The 27,988-nt window shown below is 41.0% G+C and overlaps 1 protein-coding gene across 1 annotated transcript in view; it reads right to left on the bottom strand.

Annotated features, from left to right (window-relative positions):
* Positions 1-27,988, bottom strand: part of LOC144769667 (uncharacterized) — a 759,350-nt gene that overhangs the window by 376,443 nt on the left and 354,919 nt on the right. Inside the window, exons 13-15 of the mRNA XM_078653842.1 lie at positions 16,620-16,937; positions 13,969-14,085; positions 10,777-10,833 (exon numbers count right to left, since the gene is read on the bottom strand). Coding sequence (XP_078509968.1) covers positions 10,777-10,833; positions 13,969-14,085; positions 16,620-16,937 — 492 coding nt within the window. The remainder of the gene's footprint in view (positions 1-10,776; positions 10,834-13,968; positions 14,086-16,619; positions 16,938-27,988) is intronic.

The raw sequence follows: 27,988 nt of genomic DNA, 5'->3' as shown, positions 1-27,988 counted from the left end.
AACATGGACAACCTTCCCCGCTCCTTTCACTCCAATTAATTATAACCCCATGTTCCCTGCAGCTCTGCACCCGGGCCCATTTGATGCATGAAGGGAAGGGGGCTGTCTAGTATTATCACACATTTTCCACAACACAGACATACTCTCCTTTGAAAACTGTCAGTGAGATTTCTCAATTATGAAGGAGGAATTCTTTCACTATCAATTATTACGCGCCCGAGCGTTACAACCTGCTATTAGGAGCGTGGCTACAAGGGAGCTTTCCTCACTGGAGATCTTTATAAAGAAGCCAGAAAGTAACACGGGTATGATTACCTTCCTGTATGATTTATTACTGCACACTACACCCTCATCTCCAACTCTCTACATACTTTTTTGGAGCGCACCTTAAGTAACAGCATTTCAGAAGAAGAACGGCACACAACCACAAACTCTCCCTGCAAGAAATACACTACAAACTCTTGTACGACTGGTACATGTACCCTATGAAATTGAAAAAATGCTTTCCATCCACTTCAGACATATTTTGGAGAGGCGGTGGGCTCCTGGGTGACTTTGGTCAAATCTGGAGGGACTGCCTATTAGGCCTTTCTGGCCCGAAATCCTAACCCAAATCAAAGGAATTTTGGGCTATCCGGTGCCAAATGACCTAGCCTTTGTGTTAGTGGGACTCCGATCTGACCCCTGAAATACCAAACAAATGCGGATAAGAGGGGTGATGTGGTTGCGTCTGGGGGCGGTGAAGATGGCTGTAGCAGCTGCATGGAGGAAACCTGCTGCTCGAACCCTGACTCAATGGCACGCCCGCTTCTGGCAAGCGATTTCAAAGAAGCAGATGAGCAATATATTCAGGGAATATTTAAAAAATGTTGAATATACATGGGGGTCCTTGCTCAACTATCTCTCCACAGGACTACCCTTAGTGGCGTTCCTGTCATGAATGCGAGCTCTGCACCTTTTTCAGTTCTGATGAGGGCCTGAGCAGCACCAGAAGCACCCCAGGACTGCCCCGGTTTTGGTGCACACCCTAACAACAGCACAAGTATAGAACACACCACTATATATCAGGAATCCTGACGGAGTACTTTTCTTTCAGTTCATAGGGGGAGGGTGGGAGGAGGGGTAGGGAGGGTGTAGGGTTGATTAGGAATAAAACGTGAGACAACAAATAAAATGGACGATCGATATGTTGCTTGTAACTGTGTCTGGAAATAGCATTGTAGACAGGACCGATTGCCCACGTTTTGAATTCTTTTTTAAATGTCTTGTCATTTTTGATGAAGAAATATAATAAAAAGAAAGTTGACAATTTTATTTTACAAATCTCCCTCCAAAACATGTAACAGTAGTAAAAGCGTTGGATTGCAGATTGGCAATATTTAGTGTACCCAATCCAGCAGTTCAACAGTAGGAAAAATGTTGGAATTCGAAGGGATAAATTTACTATTCCCATTCCAATCTCTACAGTAGGGAAGGTGTTGGGTAGCGGAGGTATAAAATTTACTATTCCCACTCCAGTCAGTACAACAGTAGGGAGTGTTGTATTGTGGAGGGGTAAAATGTAATACTCCCACTCCAATAAGTGCAACAGTAGTGATAGTGTTGGAAAGTGGAGGGGTAAAATGTACTATTACCACTCCAGTCAGTTCACCATTAAAAATAAACAAAATAACATTATTTTAAAAATAATGTGAATAAAAAAAATAGAAATATGTTGACAAATAAAATACAAATATATTTAATATTACAAGAAATTAAAAATAAAAACATATTACAATGTTAAATGCATATCACAAATACCTACAAATATTATTATAAATAAAATACAAAAATAATCTTCCTACTAATTTTTTTTATTTTCAAATTAGTTCTTAACAAAAACATTAAATATTACATACATTTAGTTTAGTTACTCCCCACCCTATTACACGTCATAACTCACAACCTGCACCTAAAAAATTATTTACACTATTAATATAAATATTCATCAACAAACCAATTTTCATGAATTAAATATTCAATATTAATTAATTATAATTAATGTTCTTCCCGCGATATACCTGCAGAAAACACACAGCATACTCATAACATTTAACAAAAAATGATTTATACAATTAGTATGATACATTTTTAACCCGTTAATCGCGGCGCGAATTCTGCCACGTGCTGGACTTTTAATAGGTGGGCGGGGCCGCATCGGCCAACGGACGTGCGCAGCACTAGCCAGGAAGTGCTCGCAACGGCCATTGGCCGACGCGCCAACGGAACAAGTTAAATTAATAATTAATATTTACTAAATTAATTGCACAAAATTAATTTACTTCCCACTCCATACCCCTCCAAAACCCACATCTAAAATCTAAAAAATATATAAATGCACCATTATCATAATTAATTATCAATTAAACAATGGTATTAATTATTAAATAAAAAACAAATTATAATTCATTAACATTAATTAACTTCCACCGTTTACCCATATAATCTACACAACCCACACCTAAAATTAAACTTAAAAAATGAATTTCACAATTAAAATAAATTTTTAAATAAATAACTAATACTAGTTACCAACTATAAACCCAAAAGCCACACCTAAAAAATGTAATTAAACAATGAAAACAGTTAATTTTTAAATCAATAATATTAATTATTAACTAATTATTAATTAATTTAAAATAAATTACTTCCCACCCTTCACCCCTATAAAAGCCAGACCTGCCCCTTAAAAAATATTTACAAAATGAACACAATTAATGATCACTTAATTAATTAATATTACTTGACAACTAATTATTAATTAACAAAAAATAAATTACTTCCCAGTCTTTACCCCGATAACCCACAACCCGCACCTAAAAAACAAAATACCAAATTAACATATTTAATTAATTAATATTAATTAACAACAATGGGGTCAATTCTGATCTCGCTCGGAAAGGATACTGACCGAATTGGTTCCGGAATGCTTTCAGTACGACTCGGATCTGGGGAATCTGACCGAGTGAGTATGATGCATCTGTATACATCCGAATACGATTTGGGCGGAGGTCGGACTCTCATTGACTTTAATGGGAGCCTGTCTTAAGAACATGAACACAGGCTCCTATTGAAGAAAGGGTGGCTGAGGAAAATTGTGCACCCTGTGGCAGGCACCCCATGGTGCCTGCCTTGCTGTGCATTGTTGTGAAGGGAGGCCCATGTGTACCCCCACAGGCCTGATTCAGAGGATCCCAGGTGAAGGAGGGCCTGCTAAGGTCCCCCAAAGACCGATTCTGGCAGCCTTTTTGTTTCAGGCAAATCGAATCGGAAAGGCTGTCCGAATCAGTCATCAGTACTCGCTTGTTCAGAAACCAAGTCCATAGAGCTGTACGAATCAGCTCCGGAAAGGCTCGACCTCTCTGAATGCCTTTCGAAACCGATTTGGTCAGCCCTAATGGTTTTCAGGCATCGTACTTGGTCGTTCAGAACTGGGAACAAGTCGGTCGGAAACAAGGGCTCTGGATCGGTTTCGGCAAACCCCACTCTGATTTGGAACCCTTCCGATCGACATCGGACTCGACCCCTTCCTATTAATTAATTAAAGATAAGGTACTTCTTATCCTTTACCTCTATAAACCCCACAACCCACACATAAATTGTACCCCAAAAAATTAATAGCACAATTAACACAATTGAATATCAATTAAATAAAAAAATAATCATTAATTTATTATAATGTTTTTCGCCTCTGACGGGACTGCAGAGATGCCTACGACTGTCATTCTAATTTACTTCCCACCCTATTCCCCTATAAACGCACAACCTGCTGCAGAAATGAAAAATACAAAATTCAATTAAATTTAATTTAATAACTACTAAGGGGCCAATTATGATGTCGTTCGGAAACTCTTACGACCAAATCGTATGCGACCGAATTGAGTTCTGTGAGTCCAACTGAACGATAATGATGCTTCCAGACATCGTTCGGTCAGACTCCTATTGACTTCGAAGGGAGCCTGTGCCCCGAACAAGAACACAGACTCCCGTTTGACAAAAGGGGTGGTTGGGGAAAACCTTGCACTCTGTGACGGGCACCCCATGGTGCCTGCCACATTGTGCATGCTTGGGAAGGGGGGACCCGTGGGCCCAAATCAAAGGGCCCGGGTTAAGTGGGGCCTGCTACTGGCCCCCAAAGTTAGATTCCGACAGCCGATCCATGCCGGAACAAATGATTTGGAAAGTCTGTCTGAATCTGAAATCCTAATCGCTGGCTGGAAACGCGGTCCATAGACCGCTACAATTCAGTTCCGACCGACTCGGTTACTCCCAATGCCTTTCGGCACCGAGACGGACAATCCGAACACTTTCTAGCCATCGTAATCTTCATTGGGAAAAGTATCCGAGTCTTTTCGGAAAGGCGGGTTCTAAATCAATTGGATTTGGACGATTTGAATGCCATTCGGAGCCTTCCTAACATCATCGTAATCAATTCCTAAACATGTAACACATACATTAAAAAACATAAACAATACTTATACAAAAAATTACATTTCATACATTTAAAATATATACTAAAATACATAACACTCATGAAAAAAAATATTTTAAACAACTATTTTTTTGCAAAGATATTAATGACTTCTATATTTTATAAATCGATATTACTTACCTTACAATTGATATTCTTGAAATCGATCTTGCTGACGATATTTCCATATCACAATATTTTAGCATGGGGATATTTTGTTTCAATATTCTGTCTAAATACCCAGACAGCTATCAGTAGCCTATAACCACACCCTGAGCTCCCCACTGACATGTGGGTGAGCTACCAACTGTGGGCTCTTGGAATCTCTCTTCCTGTTTAGAGTGTGGTCTACCATTTCCTGTGCCAGGCACTTTTCTTCCACTCTCCCTCCTGTCAGTTCAGGGGTAACACCCTTTTTCTGAACAGGTGCCTGACTTTTTTAGGACTTTCTTGCGATCAGGAGAGGCCTTACTAGTGCCAACTTTGTGATCTCCCTTGCTGGGGAAGAATGCTGTACTGAGTAGCTAGTTCAGAGTTGCTTCCTTTTCCATTTCTTACCCTTTTCCTTTCTGTGGAGACCTAAGTCTTCTATCTTTGGGGACAGGTTTCCCAGGACCTTTGGGTAGGGCCGTGCCCATGGGTAATCGCCCCTTCTGGGATCAGGCCAACCTCTGGGTGGTCATTGCCTAGGATACAGTCTAAGAAGAGGTCATAAATTACTACCACTCTATGCCAGATAAGGGTGCTCTCTGTTTCTAGGGGCACTAAGGCTACAGGTCTAACTGTAACCTCCAGTGGGACAACCCTTACTCTTCTTGTTTCTCCTGACACATACTGATCTGTAAACACCAACCTGTCACCCACTATGATAGGATAGGTTCCTTTGTCTCTCAGGCTAGGGGTAGGCATTCCATTCACCTAGATGGAGTGAGTGCTTACTACCACCCTCATGGATCACCAGTTTACCATATAGACCCTTTTTGAAAACTAAGAGGATCCCCTCATCTGAAGTGTCCTCGCCAATGTCTACATCGAACAACCCAGTGCTAACCACCCTTTTGGGACAGGCTACATCCCCTATGTAGTGTGCTGCATGTTGGCAGTAAAAGCACTAAGAGTTTTTAAGCCCTGGTTATCCCTTACTATGCTTGCCAAAGTTAGGATGGGTTTTTATCCTCCTTAATAGGGTTATGGGGTCTTGAGGGAGTTTCTCTGGTAGGCTTATGATCTCTCTCCATTGGTTTTTTAGGGCTTTAACCGCCACCCCATCTAGAGATCAAAGCCCTGGGTCTTTTTGAGTAATTATATCGATACCCACTCATCAACCTTTCTGTCTAGCTTTCTAGGACTAGAAAGATCTGATTCTACCAGATACTGGTGTAACTTGTCTGAGGTACAATTGGATAAAATGCGTTCTTCATAATCAAATTATACAGCCCATCATATCTGTCTACCAGTTTGCCTTTTAGCCAGCCTTCTAGGGCTTTGATTGAAGAGTCCACAAAGTCTATCCACATCTGGGTTTGACCTTTGTGGTTCTCCCTAAACTGTAGTCTTACTCTTTTGTGGTGTGTCCAAATCATTCTATGAGTGTTTCCTTCTTATGCTGATTGAACTCAGCCACATCCTCATTAAGGGTCAGCAGTCTATCTCTGCCCATTACGGAGAACAACTCCCAAGGTAGAGAGACCTATGGGTAGATGCATCATTGTTGCCGTTTGCGATTCCTAAATTGCGAAAATTAAGGAATCGCAATTTAGAAATCGCAAACGGCAATGCATGAACAATTCGCATTTATTTTTGCGATTCGGTATTTTTCCTTAATTGCGATTCACAATTTGCGAATCGCAATTAAGGAAAACCCTTCCCAAAAGGCCCATAGGAATCAATGGGAAGACAATCACATTTTGCGAATTTCAAATTGCAATTCGCAAAATGTGAATGCAATTTCAAGGGTGCAGGGGGGGTCCAAAGAACCCCTCCCTGCACCCCTGAAATGTAACTTTAAATGCAATTTACACACACACACATGCCCCAAGGGCATGTGTGTGTGTAAATTTAAACTTCCCAAAATGCAATTTGTGCATATTTGATAGTTTTAGGTAAATTAGCATGAAGTTCAATTTCATGCTATTTTACCCCTTCCAAACTGCGAATTCGCAATTTAAAAATAATCATGGATTGCATTTAAGAAATCTCTAATTGCGATTTCTTAAATGCAATCGCAATTTTAGAAATCGCAACATGGTTGTGATTCCTAAAATTGCGAAATGCATGATGCATTCCAAATTAGTCAATTGCATTTGCAAACGGACGAAAAATGCGATTCGCACCGTTTGCGAATGCAATTCTGTTTGATGCATCTAGGCACTAGTTTTTACAACTTATCCTACTCATTTTGCAGGGCCTCTCAACGGCTGCAAACAATTTGTCTATGTCATCACCATCACTAAACTTGGCGACAATCTCTTTGGGGATTTTAGGGTCAAAGGATTACTCCTTCTCCCTATGGGTATTGCTGCCACCATCTTTGGGCTTCAAGCCCATCTTAGCCCTACTTACCTCAAGCGCTAGTCTTCTTTCCTCAAGTTCAAGATTCTGCTCCTCCAGGGAGAATATGTGAAGCTCATCCTCAAGGGTTCCTACCACCTTTCCACTGGTAGGTCTGCTAGAGTGACTCCTGTCACTTCCCACTGTTGAAGGGGATCTGGGAAAGTGTAGAGAGTTTTTGCCTCCAAATTCTTCCTCCCAATCATGATCACTTTGGACTTTGGCATGATTCTTACCCTCTCAGGGCCTACATCTGAGGAATGGCCCTCCATCTCTAATCTTTCCTCATCATAGGAGCTGAGGAGCTTCTCATGTTTCTCATTTTTACCTGCCACTCGATAGCTAATGAAATGAAAAAGGGATTTATAGAGGGCATGGTTACCCGGAAGTGTCCCAGCGCTAATCAATCATAGGAAGGAGCAGGATAAAGGGATTAAGGGAAAAGCCAAGTCTATAAGAGCTTCCGGAAAATGAGGTGGTTAGGTTCTCTACGGAGGTGCAGTGGGAGGGCATTCCACAGTCTGGAAGCATTGTGTGAGAAGAGCCTACCTCCACTCCTTGCCTTTCTGATCCTAGGAACTACGGCTAGATGAAGTGAGTCTGAGCAAAGGTTTCTGGTGGTTTTATGGGGGCGAATCAGGGCTTTCAAGATGGGGCGACTAATCCCTGCTAGGGACTTGTGGATCATACATAAAGCCTTCAATTGTATTCTTTCTTGGAACGGGAGCCAGTGCAAAGCCTGAATGGCTGGTTTTGCGGAGCAGCGGTGGCTGGTACTGTTCAACAATCTAGCCGCCGCATTCTGGACAATCTGCAACCTCGTGATCACCGGGCTTGCTGTCCCTAAATAAGGAACATTGCCAAAATCAATCCTGGAAAGGATCAGGGCCTGGACCAGTATCTTTTGTTGCTGGGAACGAAAGTAGTGGGAGGACTTTCCAAATAATTTTCACCAGGCTGAAGCAGGAGGCCACGGTTTTTCTCGCTTGGGTTTTAAAAGAAAGATCTTGATCTAACCATATGCCGAGGCTTTTTATTTCTGGTTTAGGGATGGGGGGGGGCATGCATACAGGCCACATTGAGTTGATGTTAGAGCTGTTCTGATTTCCCAGCAGCATCAACTCAGTTTTGTCGCCGTTTAACTTCAGCTGGGAGCGGCTCATTCAATTAACCACTTCCTATAGACAGGAGTGGAGCTCAATGGGCGACTGGGAAGATTGGTTCAGTGCTACGACCAGTTGCGTGTCATCGGCGAATCATATAATATGAATCCCGAAGGAGGCAACAATGTCCGCTAAGGAAGACATATAAACATTGAAGAGGGTGGGGCTCAGGGAGGAGCCCTGAGGGACACCACAACTCCACGGAATAGGGTCTGAGATTACATCGTCCTCGAACACTTGAAATGATCTTCCTTCCAAAAAGGATTGGAGCCACTTAAGAGCACAGCCTGACACACCGATGTTCCTAAGACGTTGGATCAGGGTTTGATGGTTCACTGTGTCAAAGGCTGCGCTGAGGTCAAGGAGGATGATGGCAGAAGAACCTCCTTGATCGAGAATGCCTCTTGCTTTGCACAAAACCCTCAGATAACTAATCCTCAGGGCTCGGATGGCTGCCAAGTCGAAACATCTTGTCTGGATTTGGCCGATCCCTAAGAGGGCCCAATGGCCAGTGAATCTTCAGTTCCTGAGTGTCGTTATGCCCGCAATTTGTAAAGAAACTTTAACATGGGGCAAAACTAAATGGATGTGCTTCATGTAACATAAAGTTAACTCTTTTCTTGAATTTTCTCTCAGTTCAAAGTGCCGCATTTACACACAGCATGCATCTTGCTCCCAGTTGCTGGTAGACATGCTGTCATATTTATAACTGAAAAATACAGCAATCTATTTAAATGGGAACAATTTTAAGTGCAGAAAAATGTTCCTTCAAGTGCAGAAAATCGTTCCTTATTATAACCATTTTTTGCAGAACATTTTTCTACACTTGAATTTTCTCCCATTTTAAAAAAATGGTTGTATGTTTGTGTTGTATATGTAACTCTGCCACATATGGTGAAAGGTAAGTCCTGTGCCACAAGTACAAATGGCACAGGCTCTCAGTCACCTTTAAACATATATCCCATTCATTCACACACATTTTCATACATCACCACAGACCATCCACACATTGATGCACGTATCGGTCCTATCATAGTAACCCTAGTCATAATATTTTGTTCAAACCATAGTATCGGGCTCCAAGGACATTAGGTTTAAAGTCAATGAAGCTGGGTGAGTGAGGAGGAGTATGGTAATAATGCACTAGTTACTTGGCCTTCAGTAGCTCATAATGATTTTCACTGATCAGAAGTGGATCTTTCCACAAAAGACTGGTTTAGAAAAATGTGCAGTGTCTAGCCGAATAGGCAAACGCATGCCATTGTGTCAATCTTCTGGGTAGCAACCTCAGCCCAGCCCCCCAATCCCTAGCTGCCAAGCACGTAGCACACATGCAGCAGGAATTGTCTACTGTGTGCTGCTAGAGGAGTGGACCACCAGAGGCAGCATGTATCCTTGACCAGAATGCCTCGGTAGTCTCCTGCATGTCCAATAAGAGTGAGTAAGACTCCCACCTTATGAAAGCACTGAGTTAATGCAATTCCATAATCATCAGGAAGTCCTTGCTGCAAAGGCACATGCAACTGGCTGTGGTAGCACAAGGTTCTGCACTTCATGAGGGTTGGGAGACCTTCAGTAGTCTAGCTGGCCAGCCTTGAGGAAGTGCTGTGAGACACATACACAAAGACGCAAGACTCACACAGACGCATAGATGTGGCTTTAATATGCTAACATATGCAACCACCATTTGTGCATGACTCGGGATGAATGTGTTAGCACAATAAAGACAGGTATATTGGCTTTAACAAAGTTTGTTTTCAATCTAATAGCCCCTGTATCGGTGCCATAAGAAAGCTGCGTGTAAAGGGTGTATATAGCACTTTCTCTTCCTTCAGATTCCTTTCGATCACTGTACAGTCCCTCACAGTACTTTCTTCAGGTCTGTTGTTTAAATGCAAAGAACTGGTTTCTTGATGTACAAAGATTCCTAATAAAAAATCGTAAATTCCATCAAATAATGATTTATAATTTCCTAATAGGAATCTATTAAAATGGATTTGGTAGAAGTGGGCTCAGTTTGCACACTGCCTTCTATTAAATCCACTGTTATTTTGTGAACCAATTCATGTATTACTAGGTTGGTTTGCAAAATACCGATTTGCAGTGGGTTGCAATTCGACCTACCTCATTAATATGCATGAGGTAGGTTGCAATTTGGGCCCTAAACTGATGGTTAGAGTCACAGGCATGGTGGCATGCTGGGGTCAGCAGGCCACCATGCCTGTGATTGCTTTCAAATAAAGCAACCTTTATTTTTTGTGAATGCAGACCATTTTCCAAAAAGGAAAACAGGATGCGTTTGCTAAAATATTATTAATTTTACATTTCCAGTGGACCACTGTTTACTCTTAAAAACGTTTTGTATCTAGATTCACAAAGGAAAGGGGTCTCTTGGGTGAGGAATCTGCGGTTATATAATGTGTCCACCAGAAAAGGGGGTCAAAAAAGGTAAGTAACTTGTTCTTCATGGACAGTGAGGAGAGTCCCTTTCTCTGCTTTAATCAATTTTCTTTACTTGGGTTAGCGTCAACATTCATTTGGATGACAACAGACTCACCGTGGGCTGTGCTTGCGGTGTCCCTGTGGACTGTGGCACCGAAGGGGATGAACCTGTGTAGAAACATGACAGTCAGATCTTTAGTTGCACAGAACAGTAACAGTGGTACCTCTTCGAAAGCAACACAGAGCATGAAGGTAGACCATGGTTGCAGTGATGGAAAACATGAATTGATGACGGCAGTGAGTCTCACAAAGGCCTAATGTAATTAGTAGAGTTTGTGAAACTTGACCTAAAGTAGGGTATGGACAAGAAGTGATATGCATGATCCTACTACAAGAGATGTCATATATTGTGGGTTCCGTGCTGTAAATACTGAGGAGAGCTACCAGCAAATGACTGATTGAGGAGAGTGAGAATGAATGGCAATATCATTGATTTTAAATCTACAGGGAATTTAATTGCGAAAAATACTTTTTTTATGTAGCTTACTCGGCTATAGAACATATTTTAACCTCTGAAAGATTATCTGCTAAAAACCGACACAGCTGAACCCACCTTTATAAGTCTGCTTAGGGGCACAATGGTTCCGTGCCAGAACATGGACTACATAATGATGTGGCGAGGAGCAATTTCCATAAGGCCATTTTAATTGCATGTCTAGTAGCCAAAAAGAAGGGTGTGAATACATAAGTTTATTCTGATTGGTTGAAAGACAGTTATCAGAATTGTTTCAGCAAGTGTGATTGGCTTTTTTTTTCAACCAATCCAATCAGAACTCATAAGTGAGATAATCATATTCAGGAGCCTTTTGAAATGGCTGCAGCACACTAACCCCCACATGCATCAACCTATTTAGGAAGTGCAAACGGTGCGAATCGGTAAATTCGGCCGTTTGCACTTCCTAAATACGTTTTTGGGATGCATCAAACAGAGTGTCAAAATTCGCTATTTTTTGCATTTCTTAAAAAAGCAAATGCAATTAAGGAATCGCACTTGTGCGATTCCTTAAATGCAATGCATCATTTTTTTTAAAAATTGCGAATTTTGAAATTGGAAGTGCAAATTAACACGAGGTTGACCCTCGTGTTAATTTGCGAAAATTTTTAAAAAGGCAAAAAAATGCATTTTTTAAACTTGCATGTTACAGACACACATGTCCTTAGGACATGTGTGTGTGAAACATGCACTTGAAAATACATTTCAGGGGTGCAGGGGGGGTCCTTTGGACCCCCCTCTGCACCCTTGCAATGCATCAACAAATTGCGAGTGCAACAAAAAAAAATGCAAAACGGCATTGATTCCTATGGGCCTCTAGGCCCATAGGAATCAATGTAATGCCATTTCTTAATTGCGATTCGCAATTAAGGAATCGCAATTTCCGAAAATTAAGAAATCCTAAAAACTTTTAGGATTTCTTGATGCATAGGATTTTGCATTTCCTAAATAGCGATTCCTTAATTTTCGCTATTTAAGAAATGCAAAATCCTAGATTGATGCATGTGGGGGTAAGCAAGGAAAAGAGTTGTGGCTCAGTGGCCAGAGTGGCTAACACCAGAGTGTGTGATTCACGGTTTGATCCCCGGCGGCAGCTCAGATCATCATCATGTGACTCTGGGGAATAGCTCACTTAATCTCCCTCGCCGCCTCCAGCGCCTTGAAACCCCCTAAGGGGGTAATATGTTCACACTTTACAAATAGAAATTATTATCAATATCAAGCATGGAAATTCAGTCTCAGGCTTGTGGTAACAACATTTTGTGGCACCTTGCTGCACGAAGCCTGCTTTAATGCAAATGTGTATGTCTATACATTCAGAAGCAGGTCCACATCTGTGACCTCGTATCACAGGTAGGAATAATGAATTCCAGCAACCATCCCCACTTCATAGAGCTGAATGAAGAAAAGCAACAGTTCTCATCGTCGTTCATTTTACCAATCTTTAATAATATAGGGGCATATTACCTAGCAATAGCGATATTTATCGCTAAGCAGGATTAGCGGGAATAATTTTATCACCGCGCTACGACGCTTTTTATCGCTGAGATACCTTGCTATCATCAAGGTTTATCTCAGAAACGATAAAAATCATTCGAAATGCATGAATATCGCTGGAAATACAGCGATGTCCACACATTATCGTGACAATGCTCTTAGCCATGTTATCCACCTCCCATTGGATAACATGGCTAAGAACTGCTCTGGGCAGATGTGAGCTTTTGGAGATATTCGCGCTTAGCACGAATATTTCCAAAACTACGCCTTTGTAGGTAATAGGAGATAGCGATGTTAGCGACTGTTTTCAGTCGCTAACATCTTGGCACGCCCACTTTGCATGTCATTAGCGATAATTTACATGCAGTGTGTGCCCAGTACCCTGAGAGCTGACATGCTGGCAGATTTGTGATAACTGCTTATCAGTATCACTCTTATTCATTTTTATTTATATACGTGATTTGTATCGCACACAACAAATGCAATCCTCTCTAGGAGAGTCTCAAAATGTTCACATTCATATTTATTTCATTATTTGGGTTCATTCAGTTACCGAGAGCTTACCTAAAAAATTCCAGTTTAGAAAGTACCATTTTAATTTAAAATTTACGTTAGATCATATTCTCCCTTGGCCAGGATTCTGCTTTGCTAATGGCGAATTATTCATTGTGTCTCACAGTGCAAGCTGCCCTTCACCTCTCACTGCGTTTGTAACCTACCTTTTTATAAACTATTGTTAGATTTGACTAACAAAAATATTTACATGCACCAACGTTACTGTCAAGCAGAACAAAAGAATCACATCTGGGACCACACAAAGTTTACTGAGTTAACTATAATTCTCGGCCCTGCCAAACACTGCTTATGTCATTTGAGACGTCATGGGTGATGTCGTCATTGATGTCATTGAAGATGGCATGAGTGATAAGCAGTGCGTGGCAGGGGAGCCAATTATAGTTAGCACAGTAAACTATAAATGGTGGTTTTCAGCGTTTTTTAGTTTAAAATAATATGTTTAACCGTCATCTCACTTAACTATAACGTCACTTTAGCCTTTCATTTTTCAGTGAATTTCTGAAGTTTTATTTTTAACATAAAGTAAGATCTTACCCCCATTTAACTATATCATCACTTTTGTTATATTAAAAAAGTATGGATTATTCTCAGATTTTTCTACCTACAGTAGAGTTCTGTGTTCCCTCAGACATTTGTAACTGTGCAAAGAGCTCCGCTTCATAGAACACACAACCTACCTAATATTTTACTAGCTGCCAAGTACGATCCTCCAATTGCAGTTGGGACTCCAATGGCAGTACCGACCACCACTCCTGCGATCTGTCCTCCGGTGAGGCTTTCGTTCTTGTTGTTCTCTAGAAGAGGATGAGACAAAAGTGATGGTTAACCTACCAAGGGAGTATGTTATTTCACACACATGTAGAGGGGAGACCAGAGGCGATTACTTTCCCAAACACTTCCTCCTCATGCTGTTTTTGAACCCAATCACACCTTCCAAAAATGGCATCCGACTTTGACAAGACCCTGTATTTCAGGTTAGAAGGTGCTTTATCGGCTACACCTTGTTCATATGACCCAGGATGCACTTGGTTTTCACTGCACTCTAAGGCACCAATTAAAAAAGGCACAGTACTGGCGGGGTGCAATCTTTGCACAAGTAAACAACAATGCCACGTGGTAACACTCTGACAGTATGGTGCAATAACGAGCTATTCCCTATGCAATGTGGACTCACTCTCTTTTTAAGGGCCAAATTACACACAGAATTCTTTATTCTGTGAGGTTGAATGCTTCCATTAATTACCGTTAAGCAGGTGCGAAATGGAAATGTGTGGGGCAGTGTGGAGCGAGGGCGGTGAAGCAGCAGCTAGACTGGGGTGTTCTGTCCATGCCCCCCCCCCCCCAGGGTTGGTTTTAGCGCTGTTGGTGCGCGTGCAACAATAATTTTTTGTGGTCCCCACACCCTATGTCCTCCTCCTCGGATTTTCTCACGAATACCAGGCAAAAGTGCTCCTCATCTCTCCAATCATAAGCAGGGCCGGACTGGCCATAGTGGGCACCGGGCAATACCCCGGTGCGCCGCACGGGTGGGAGCCGTTTTATTTACAGGGTCGTTTTTGCAAAATGGGCCCTGTACCAAAATCGGACGAAAACCGGCCCTGGAAAAGAGCCCGGCGGCACCTCCAATCCCTCCCCCCTCCCCCAGTGGGGGGGGGGGCAGGCAGAGCACTTTGCCAGGGCCGGTTGTGGTTCCCAGTCCGGCCCTGATCATAAGTTATTGCTAAACATAGCGCCCTCTATGAGTATGCCCCCCCACCTCAGCTCCTCGTGCGCCCGCACCGGTCACACTCCCCTAAAGCTGCCCTGGCTCCCCCCATGTTGCGGTGTGGCAAGGTCCTGTGCCTGCAGCCTCTGTCCAGTCCTCCTGCAATTTTACTGGCCAGATTTTCCAGCCAGTAAGATGGAGCAGCTGTTGGCAGCACTGGCCAGTGAGGCTAGGCCCCTAAATTGAATAGTTTAGAGCAGCACATAGTGTGCGTCCAGACCTCAGAGCAGCATAACAATAAACCAGGAGACAAAAGGCCTTATTTTAGAAATGACTGTGAAGTCGAAGTGCTTGCATAAGATTAACTCCACATTTCCCACTACAACTGGATTTGTACTATGTAATAAACCTAATGCGTCAGTCGCAAAAGCATGTCACACTCACAAAATAAGTTTACCTACCCTTTCCAAGTATTAATTGGAAAGGGATCTATCTAAAAGGGGTGTCCTCCCAAAACCGCTACTCGTATGTATTAATGTTTTAAAAAGATAATGAAAAGTTACTGACTCCTCAAAGCACGTGGTAACTGGAACTCTGGCAATTATGTTGAGCCAGCCCTGGTGTCTTCCCAAACGAGAAACCTTGTCTTACAAAAACAGGATGAGTTCCTTTAAGGCAACCAGTCTACTTTACAGAAAAAAAAAATCCCATTTGGGAATACAAACGCAGGGATGGGGATCTTCTGATCCTTGCATGACACCATCCAACTGTCTATGGCTAATCATAGGGTTTGCATTCAGCGACTTATCTAGTTAATATCATTGGACAGGTCATTTTTCGTCTCTCTGCATCTGGAGAGTTTGCAGTATGACCTAACGGGATACTTTGCAACCACTATCCGTGACTTATCTCTATGTACATGTGATCCACAGTCGCATTCTTTGTGCGATCCGCTATATTGACTGAAGCGGAAAACATTTGTGCAAATCCCCCATTTCAAAATCCCAATAAATACATGTTTATGAATGTTTTTGATATATATTATATTGAATAAACATTTCAATTCAATAATCTTTACTTCGGTTGTAAAAAACCATAAAACCATAAAAGATGTACATACAATAAAAACAATCAAATTACAAAATCCGCGCCCATCTCTTCCAACGGAGATTTTAGTATACTAATTGGGGGCCCAATAAGGTTATTGCAAGTATTAAAAAAAAAATATGTTGAAATCTAAAATCATAAAACATCCAGAAATATCATGGTCATAACCTTACAATGTTATCAATTCATTTAAGCCAACTATGATTACGTCATGTTATTTCATTTTTTTTAAAAAAATGATAAAAGAGAAAAGAAGAAAAAAATATAAACATTTCAATATGATAACAAACAAATGTAACCAAGTGACACACAATAAAACACCCAATGGATCATTAAATAACACTGAAAAAATAATTATTAAAATACACAACGCAGAAAAATTTAAATGTTTAATAAACAAACGAAGAAAATTTAAAGCATAAGACAGCCTTTATAGTTTTCTCATTTGATCTCCAGTCACTAAAGACCTACTAATACTGTTCTGAATGAAAGACATTGTAATGCAAGTAAACTTACCCAAAATGACTACCTCGATGTCTATTTCAGTTGCAGATTGGTTCGCCCCTTCTGCCCGCACTGTGTATCTGCCTGTGTCTGAGAGCACTGCATTGGAAATGCTGAGGGAGCCACTCGAGAAGATGGTGATGCGTGACTGATACGCAAGCGCTATGGCCACCGTAGGATCGCCGACTATCCAGGAGACTATTCTATTAGAATTCCTTGTCCAAGTGATGATTGGGTTCAGTTCTCTGGGTGTGTACATGATGGGTATAGAGATGGTGCTTCCCTCGAATAAGGTAACATTTCTATCAACTTCGATTTTAATGGCAGGACCTGCAAAATAAGAAATAAGGATATGAAGCAGAGTGAAGTATAGAGGGAACTAAAATGAGAGATACGTCACACACACACACACATATATATATATACATATATATATATATATGTATACAATGACGGTAACACCTGGAGCGCTCCACAGCGGGTGCATGCGAGGGATCAACCGCAGATCCAAATTCTTTTTTAACTCAAAAAATTCGCAGCACTCAGGAATCAACAAAATGGCTGATTTATTTAGCAAACTCCCACAATCAGTCTGTCACACCGACGCGTTTCGGGCATGCGCCCTTTCTCACGGTGGGTGGCACTACTTTTGCCTCTATTTTTAAAGGGCTATGCATTACAATGTTGTCCCATGGAATTCTGGGATAAGTAGTTTTTAAAAACAAAACTTTACAGTGACACCTTATGTGACAGAGACACATTATTTGTAATGTATAATTCAAACATAGGGTTGCAAATGTACTGCTATTTCAATTCAGTTGCATTTCAAAAATAATTTCCTGAAAATTAATTCAGTATTTCCAAGTATAGTACCTTTTACATTTTCTGACTTGTAATAGTAAAGCAGAAATTTGCACGCATTTAGCCTTGGTCATTTACACTTGATCTTTCCATAATCATCACAATTATTTAATCATAGCATTTAATAGGTGTAGTACCTATATATTTCTAGCCTATGTATGAATGCTTTATCAATTTCAAATAGATTTGCCAACAGTACTTTCTATTTATGTCCAATCATTATTTTCTTTTAAGACACATAGAAAAACCTTTGTGATCTCATATTCGTTCTCAACTTATAAGTGTACAAAAAGTTCTTCATCCAGGTTCATCCCTTTCGGGGTCTTGGTTTTCATACGAATGATGTACCTGGATTCTAACTGACGTAATTTCAGTTTTCGATCGCCCAATCTTTCATTAGCTTCTATGTTGTCCATTCCAAAAAAGCACATCTTTCTCCAATCTCCTCCTTGACAGTTAAGCATGTGCTTTGCTGTGGCGTATGTTAGGTCTTTATTTTTCACTGCTCTTATATGCTCAAGCATCCTTTTCTTTAGAGTACAAATTGTGCTCCCTATATACATATGGCCGCAGTCACATTGAATTGCATATACAACATATTGCGTAGTGCAAGTTATTTTTGACTTTATTTCCACCAATCGTCCTTCCGGATCTCTGAAGGATTTGACATTTTTGCCGATTTTGCAAGCTTTACAGCGTCCGCATTTATTGAATCCTTTTTGTTGTTTTTCAAGCCAATTGTTCGTTTTGTCACTAACGCTTTCAAAATGGCTTCTTACAAGCATGTCTTTCAAAGACGGTACTCTCCTGAAAGTTAATTTTGGTTCTTTTTCTAATACTTTCTTTAGATCTGCATCCTGATGTAGTAGTGGCCAATATTTTTGTATGCAACCTCTTATTTTGTGTGCTTCTTTACTATAGGTCAAAATCAGCCTTGGTGTTTCAATTATATTAGTATTGGGGGCTCGAGGTTTCTGTATTAGGATTTCACATCTGGTTTTCTGCTTGATTTTCTCCATATTTTTCTGCAGGATTTCTTTTCTGTACCCCCTTGCCTCCAATCTTGATGCACATTTAGTAATCTGAGAGTTGGCTTCCTCTTCCCTGGAGCAGTTTCTCTTCATCCTGACAAATTCTCCAAAAGGAATATTGTTTATTACAGATTTCGGATGAAAACTACCGGCATGTAGGATGCTATTTGTTGCCGTGTCTTTCCTAAAAAGTGTCGTATTGATCTGGTTATTTTCAATATACACTGTAATATCCAAGTAGTCAATCCTACTTCTACTCGTGTTGCAGGTAAAGGATAATCCTACATCATTCTTGTTCAATTTGTAAAGAATTTCATGAACTCTGCTTTCGTTCCATTCCATATCAGGAAGAGGTCGTCGATGTACCTCGCCCAAAGCATAATTTTTTCCAACTCTCCTTGATTTTCTGGTCCCCACGCTATCTCCTTCTCCCACCAACCCATAGTCAGATTTGCATAATTTGGGGAGAAGGAGACGCCCATTGCACACCCACATAGTTGTTGATAGATTTGATGATTAAAAAAGAAAATATTGTTATTTAGACATGTCTTGATCAGAGTTAGTAACATGGCAGAATGTTCTAGTTGTGAGATATTCCTCTGTTTCAGAAAATAGGCACAGGCATTTATTCCTATTGTGTGTTGTATCGCTGTATATAATGACACAACATCTATTGTCACTAATAGGAAGTCTGGGTTCCAAGTTATGTCTGATAGAATATGCAAAAAGTCCCCAGTATCTTGGACATATGAGGGTAGATTTCTTACCATCGGGGCTAAGTACTGATCCACATAACGAGACACATTTTCATAGATTGAGTCACATGAATTCACATGAAGATACTATCGGCCTGCCTGGCGGGTCAATCAGAGTTTTGTGCACCTTCGGTAAGAAGTATATTGTTGGTATAGTGGGATTTTCTTTCCAAAGATATTTTGTTTCCTCTTTGTCCAGTAACGTTTGATCATGCCACTCATCCAACATATTTTTCAATTCTTTTTGCATGATATTGATTGGATTGGATGTTAACTTTTTATACTTGGTCTCATCTTCGATGCTTAACTGTCAAGGAGGAGATTGGAGAAAGATGTGCTTTTTTGGAATGGACAACATAGAAGCTAATGAAAGATTGGGCGATCGAAAACTGAAATTACGTCAGTTAGAATCCAGGTACATCATTCGTATGAAAACCAAGACCCCGAAAGGGATGAACCTGGATGAAGAACTTTTTGTACACTTATAAGTTGAGAACGAATATGAGATCACAAAGGTTTTTCTATGTGTCTTAAAAGAAAATAATGATTGGACATAAATAGAAAGTACTGTTGGCAAATCTATTTGAAATTGATAACGCATTCATACATAGGCTAGAAATATATAGGTACTACACCTATTAAATGCTATGATTAAATAATTGTGATGATTATGGAAAGATCAAGTGTAAATGACCAAGGCTAAATGCGTGCAAATTTCTGCTTTACTATTACAAGTCAGAAAATGTAAAAGGTACTATACTTGGAAATACTGAATTAATTTTCAGGAAATTATTTTTGAAATGCAACTGAATTGAAATAGCAGTACATTTGCAACCCTATGTCTGAATTATACATTACAAATAATGTGTCTCTGTCACATAAGGTGTCACTGTAAAGTTTTGTTTTTAAAAACTACGTATCCCAGAATTCCATGGGACAACATTGTAATGCATAGCCCTTTAAAAATAGAGGCAAAAGTAGTGCCACCCACCGTGAGAAAGGGCGCATGCCCGAAACGCGTCGGTGTGACAGACTGATTGTGGGAGTTTGCTAAATAAATCAGTCATTTTGTTGATTCCTGAGTGCTGCGAATTTTTGGAGTTAAAAAAAATATATATATATATGTAGTATGTATGTAGTAACTAGTATTGGTGTGTCAATGGTTTCAAAAATTATACTCTGTATTTAACACTGGGTGTAACAGAGGTTATATTAAAGTGTGAGGAGATGCATTGTATTGTCACATTAATGATATCATCATTGATGTGACCATTGATGTCAAATGAGATATCATCAGTGATGTAATTTGAGATGTCATCAGTGATGTCATCAGTGATGTCACTGACCATGTCATGAATGATGTAATATGTGACATCATCAGCAGTGGATTGCGGGTGCGCGATATATAGTTAGTGCAACTAACTATATATGGAATTTCAATGGTTTTGTGTGAGTAAAATAAGGTTTTCTAAATGCTAATTCCTAACTATATATGGTCTATAACCTATGGTTTTTTCAGTGAATTTTCAAGGTTTTGTAAATGCTAATTCCTAACTATATATGGTCTATAACCTATGGTTTTTTCTGTGAATTTCATTGGTTTTTTAACAGCTAATATCTGTAGCTGTAAAATGTATTCTTCTTTAAATCCAAAAATATATTTTATATGTTTATGAATAATTATTTTTTTACATATTTTTTTTTCTTCGTTCCCGCTTCGCGAATCGGGAAGCTTCCCGTTAGCTGACCTTGATGCCGCGAAATAGACCGCGAGCCGGTAAACGTTTCTTTACCGCAAGTGCCGCGTTAGAAAACAACATCGTGACGCCTCCCGTCCGCATGACGTTTCACGTTGTCGCGTGATACGTCATATGACGTGCTACGTTAGCGAACTGGTACGCGAAGCGAGTCGCAAAGCGCAGGTTTCTGGAAGCAAACCGGGAGGCCCTGCAAAGCGCTTAACGTAAACACAGCAAGTCATGTGACTTGGTAATAACACTTTTCATTGGTTCATTTCACTTTTGGTTTCCTAATGATGTAAGACTAGGTCATATAATCTAAAATGAACACTTTTGATTGGTTGAGAACTCTTGTTTTTCCCAAATGATGAAAATCCCTCCTTCTTTCCTCACTCTGACTTTCATCATTGTGAGAGAAAGACCCTTTGTGATCACTGAGCAATGGCTTCTTTAGTAGCTTCAGCTGGTGCTTCCCCACCACCTCCACCACATCCAAGGAAGAGTGGACCACCTGCTCAAGTTGTAATTCAACAAGAAGAAGAAGAAGAGGAACAGGAGGACGAGCACGAAGAGAGGCAGTTTTTGCCTGAGCAGCCCAAGACGTCTCACCGGAAAGAAAACTTCATTTGGCAATTTTTTAAAATTCCCAAAGGTCAGAAAAAAGTAAATGCAAGATACGTAACTTGCCTTATATGTCAAGATAGACTGTCCAGAGGGACCGACAAAAAATACAGTTTCGGAAACTACACAATGCATCGCCATATGACTAGGTGGCATCCTAACAACTACAGTGCTGCACAGTTTCGGAACGACCTAGATAATCTCCCTATTATGGCCAGAAGATCTGTTGTACCGGAAGTAACGGGACCAGAGGGCAGGGAGATGGTGCCAAATATACAAATGAGATTTGGTGATGTAAAACACATCTGCGCATTTTGCGATGGATTCATTTCCTACGGAGAAAAAAGCATCACTCTGATCAACAGAGCTATTGACTATCATATGCAAGTTTGTCCGAAACGCCCAAAATAATAAATACTTCTTTTTTTTGTTTTGTTGCTCCTGTTGAGCCCTTTACAATGAATCGTTTTCATTGCCCCCTCCAAGAAAAACCCAAAAAAATATAAAACTGTTCCGAAAAATTCAAAAACAGTAAAAAAATGTTCAGAAAAATAAAAAAAAAAGTTCTTTTCAGAACTACCTCCCCGTTATTAAAAAATTGGTACAATATTTGGAACTGTGCCAACCTCTATTTCTCTTAGTTCGCCTCCTAGTTCGCTCGCCGGTACGCGAACCGGAAGCGAACCAAAAACAGTAAGTATAAGGGAAGGAAACAGACACTTATGTTAAAAGAAACACAGCTATAAGGGAGTAAACTAGAGATACCATTACCCGTAATCCACTGCTGATGATGTCACATATTACATCATTCATGACATGCTCAGTGACATCATCAGCAGAGGATTGCGGGTTTTTTGGCAACATGCCTTATCCACGGTTTAATAACGCTGCCTTTTGCTTTATATAAGTTTTCAAATTGTATGAAATATATACCAATAGGTCGTTATGAACCTTTAGGTAGTGCTTTTCTTCATGAGGTCTGGTCGCTTCCATACACATACAGATGTTTCAAAGATGATCAAGAAGTTTATCTGAATGGAGAGGAATGCACTGAGACGCCAGATCATTCACTAATGTGTAGGCACATACAGTTACACGGTTCATGCAACAAACACCGACCAAATATGGCTTGCGTGTTGCAAGGCACGCCAGTTACTGCTATCATCCCCACGTTCAAGTTGTTGGAAAATGGTAGTTATTTGATGCTCAATAATGAAGATTGTTCTGAGTTAATTAAAAGTATTCCTTTTATCGTAACAGTAAGTGAACGGGTTATTTGCTGCAGAAATGTTCTATTTCCTCCCACACATGAACATAGGGAGTTTTCAATCTGGCCACAAATACCAACCTTGGGACACGTTTCAACGGCATGGCAAGAATAAGAGCTCTTTTGTCTCAGAGAGAGGTGGCCTTGAGTTCGGCCCGTGAAACTTTCGTACTTCACATAGCGAACACCCATACAGAGGTGCACACCCTTTTCAATTAAGATTTGCCTTTCAATTTCAGCAACATGTTTCCGACTATCTTTAACGCATCCTCCACAAAGTCCCTGGCACACTTTTTTAAAGTTGTTACCAGTGGTCTCGTGACTTCATTTGAGAAAATCTTTGGAGTCATCCCTGCTTCCTTTCATTGTATTTTCTGCACTCTGGTTCGTAGATTGGCATTTTTACTTGCATTACCAGCGGACGCTCTTGTGCTTTTTTACATTTTTAAATATGGATGTCCCTCCTATGCAACCTCCGACCCTGCAGCTGCTGACACTGTTCCGCAATCGCATGCTAGAATATTATGGCACAATGCCGTTGGCGATATTAAGCACGGCATATGGATTATCTTTTCGGTTCTCCTACTTCACCTGTGTCCAGCCTGTATTTCACTGCCTGACCTGTGATTTCGATTGGGCCATTGATTTGTGTCTCTGCGGACCGGTTTCTCCTGACGTCGACTTTAATCAGCTGATGACTCCTATCATTACTCACGAGTTGGTTTGTCCTGGCGAAAGGATTATGGCTGTGGCATTGATGCATGGACTACTTGGTCCCTGGAATTTACTGGCGGCAGCACAGTCTTTCTTGGAACAGAGCTTTCTTGAAAACCCACCGAGCTGTCCTCTGATGGTGATAGAGGATCCGGTGCTGGGAGAGCACGTATGTTCTTTTCCGCTTTTAAATTGGATGGCTGAACTGTTTTCGGATGAAGACGGTGACTTCCTATTGGAGGCTGTTGCAGCTTATTTTGCATACACAGTTATGTCATAGACCTTTTTCATGTTTGATATGCTGAGTACTAGCATTTCATTGACAATTCATTGACTTATTTGTCAAGTTTTTATTATTTACCTTGCCTATTGGCTTAAGACTAAGAAAGTACTTGGCTGTTTTATTTTTCTTTAGCATTAAATTTTCCTAGTTTTTAATGCTTTACCTTGCGGACCGTCCACATATAAACTTGCAATCTGCTCTCATGAGATGGCACTTCTATTATCTTATTCAGTTCGTTTCCGGATCATGAGGAGGTGTCATCTAGGTCCTGGATATCTTTACACCGTGTTAAGTTAGCATGGGCTCATTACCGGTTTAAACGCCATTTTTCCTTTTTTGCAACTTCTGCACACGACACTTAGTTGTTGCTTTAGCTTTCCACCTAGTAGTTCATCGTGGTTTACATGAGAATAATATGTTATTGGTCTACTATCTGCTTTACTTGTTAAACTATATCTGTACAGCGAGTGCTAAAGTTTCAAGAACAACACGATACAGAATTGTTATGAGGTCTGATCTCCACGACTTCATACTCATAACATAAGTGCAACTTCTGCCAATTCTGGGCATGAGGCGGGTTTTATATTGCTTTGCCGAACACACATACACAACAGTTGATGCGGTTCACATGAAGAGAGAGCTGGTGTATGCTGATGTGATTCCTTCAAATCTAAGACACTAAAGTATGGGCACGCCCTAAACCAACACAAAGAGACCTTCTTAGCAAATAATATAATATGTGTATTAGGGAGGGTGAGATATAAGCAGCCGCGGGCCGTGGAGGGAGTTACGATGGGGCAGGGAGGCGGGGAGGGGGAGAAGCAGGGTGGAGCCCTCTCTACCTTGCCCCTCCCCCTCCCCGCCTCCCTGCCCCACCGTAACTCCCTCCACGGCCCGCGGCTGCTTATAAGTGTTGCTAACTCTTATTCATTTACAGCATGTTAACATACTGTCACCATTCGCTTTTTATGTACTAGTAACTATGCTGGTAATTTTGCTACTGATAATATGTGTACTTGTATTCTCCACCCTGCTTCTCCCCCTCCCCGCCTCCCTGCCTCACCGTAACTCCCTCCACGGCCAGCGGCTGCTTATAAGTGTTGCTAACTCTTATTCATTTACAGCATGTTAACATACTATCACCATTCACTTTTTATGTACTAGTAACTATGCTGGTAATTTTGCTACTGATAATATGTGTACTTTTATTATCTAAGGTACTACGCCTGAGAAGACGGCATTAGTAAATAAACATTTCAAATACACATCTGTTCTTCTTAACTCCATGTTCTGGTTTCTAAGAAATCTATAACGACCGACTGTTCATGAGTTCCACGTATCCTGAGGTACTATAAGTTCATATTCTGGATTGTCTAAACATTGAGAGTTTGTTATATCCAATGTGACACTGTACCTAGCTTGCTAAGGAGTTTTTGATTACTAACGTGAGTTTTGGGACACCCTAATTCGCCGAGGTTCCAATCCTCTGTCCACAGTTCTGTGTGAGAACAGAAACCCTGCGACAGGGGCACCCCCGACCCTTGCTGGAGCTTCATCACACTTGCGATACAACTCCAGCAATGCATTCGCCGAGGTTCCAATCCTCTGTCCACAGTTCTGTGTGAGAACAGAAACCCTGCGACAGGGGCACCCCCGACCCTTGCTGGAGCTTCATCACACTTGCGATACAACTCCAGCAATGCGCCACCTTTACGGCACAGATACATCACGCATCTGTGCTGTTTTTGCCCCATGATGCGCCGCATTGTAAATGCAGCACACCATAGGTGACGGAACAGCGGCACAGAATGACTAACACATCCCTGGTGATGCGCCAGTCATCATAAATGTATCCCTATGCTTCTTATCTTGTTAGAGATGAACCGCCATATGTATCATCAAAGTTATTTGCATTTCCTAAATAGCGAACTTTAAGGAATAAATAGCGATTCTTTACCATTCCTAGTTTGCGATGAGCTATCTGCTAATTAGCCGAATGTAGCCCAATGAAGCCCAATGTAGCCCAATGTAGCCCAAAGATGGCCGCCAGACACACAAAAAAACAAATGTAGCCCAAATATCAGCCAGATGTAGCCCAACTATAGCCCAGTGACAGAATGACCAATCAGCTTCGCAAACCTCCGTTACGCGAAGCGGAGCGCTGTTACAGATATATATCTTTTTTTGAACGTTAATTTCTCAAAATCCACTGGAGCACATATATTGAGACCTAGCAAAGGCACATCGGGCTACCAGTCCCTAATATTTTGCCAAGTTTCGTGCAAATCCATTCAGCCGTTCAATTATTATTATTATTATTTTTTTTTGCCCCGCGGGGCCCTTTTAAAACCTCCACATCAAACCTAGGGGGTCAGCGAGGATCTACTATGCCCCCTTATAGTTATTTCCCCCTTTGTTTTGACCTCCTCTTGTCTCTCGATCCTACCGAGAGACAAGATGGCGGCCGCTACGGACTGTTTGGAATGTTGACAGACGCCGGAGAACCAATCAGCTTCGCTTCACAAAGCTCCGTTGCGCGAAAAGTCCGCGAACCAGTGCGCTGCCCGGTCCGCTGTTACAGATATATATCTTTTTTTAAACGTTAATTTCTCAAAATCCACTGGAGCACATATATTGAGACCTACAAAAGGCACATCGGGCTACCAGTCCCTACAATTTTGCCAAGTTTCGTGCAAATCCATTCAGCCGTTCGGGCTAAAAGTGAGGCCAACAGCCCTATGGAAAACTCAATGTTAAAAACACGTTTTGGGACCCCCCTTTTTTCTCGGCCCCCACTGGACGAACCCCCCCAAATTTTCAAGGGCTGCTCAGAAACAAAATGTGCCATTTTCCTGAAAATTTCAGCCAATTCCGTCCACAAACGCCAAAGTTATTAGACATAGAATTTTCAAAAAACCCATAGAGAAAAAATCCTAACTATATATACCTACTGGCGACCGCCAGTAGGTAATATATATGTATATATATATATATATATATATATATAAATTTTTTTTTTTTTTAAGAATGACTCATCCAGTGTTTATTTCCGATGGATTGTTTTTACCCTTAGTCAGGACTCTGGGCCAGATGCATCAAAGTGTTTTGCCCATTCTGTGTCTATGGGAAAATGTGTTCATGCATATGGGCCTCTGTTCCTTAACGGAGAGTTATTCATTGTGTCCCAAAGTACAAACTGCCCTACAAATCTCTGCGTGTGTACCAAAAATATTTATATGCAGCAATGTTACTGTATGAGGAGTCATTAATCTGCTTTTTATGCAAAGCCTTATAAGGTGTCCAAAGTCCAGCATAAGTAGTATAGTCATTTGTGGGGGTGGGGGTAATGAAGTGGTTCACCAGTGAGGATTTACAGCTGAGACCCTCTCACATCCCTGAGCCTGGTTAATTTTAGAGGCGAAGTTTACTATGAATTTTAGGTTTTTAAAAACTTTGTACTAAATCTGCATCAAAGCAGAACATTTAATATGTCATATCGGTCCCTATTCAAAAGGTCACTGGGCAGGTAGGGGTTATTGAGCCAGAACTGTGAGGGTTGAGGCCTTTTACCACTGCTGTCCTAGGGACTGCCCTAGTTTGGCTTTGCAAACGGGGCCAAGCACACTCCTTTCTGCACTTTTCTCTCAGCAGTCATGATGGCTAGTAATCACAGACTTCTCAAAAGCACAATATGATCAATGTCTAACCCAGTGCTTCTCTTTGTAGAAAAGATAAATACTTTAGTATTCAGGAACAAAGAATTATACTACACATTCAGTAATGCATGAATACCTGGTGCACAGGTGCAAGCCTTTGTGCTCTTAGGGACCTTTTCAACCTAAGCTTCACTTGTCTCTAGTAATTCCACGCTTTATCGTGCTGCCCCATTCAGGTTCAGAGTCTGAAGTAGGTCTCTGGGTGCAGTTTATACTACCTCCATATTTTAGTTTTAGAACTCAGGGGTATATTCACAAGAACGTGTATTAACTACCGCAAGAGTAGCATAACGCAAATTTCAACATCGCAGCCCATCGTGGGAAAATAACCCTGTGACAACATGGAATTCACAACACGGCGGTAGCATGCAATAGTCTGCCGAAATCGCGGCCA

The sequence above is a fragment of the Lissotriton helveticus genome, chromosome 7 (assembly GCF_964261635.1).
Source record: "Lissotriton helveticus chromosome 7, aLisHel1.1, whole genome shotgun sequence".
Classification (NCBI taxonomy): domain Eukaryota; kingdom Metazoa; phylum Chordata; class Amphibia; order Caudata; family Salamandridae; genus Lissotriton; species Lissotriton helveticus.
Note: the sequence above shows the minus strand (reverse complement) of the source record. Positions and strands in the feature narration are given on the sequence as shown.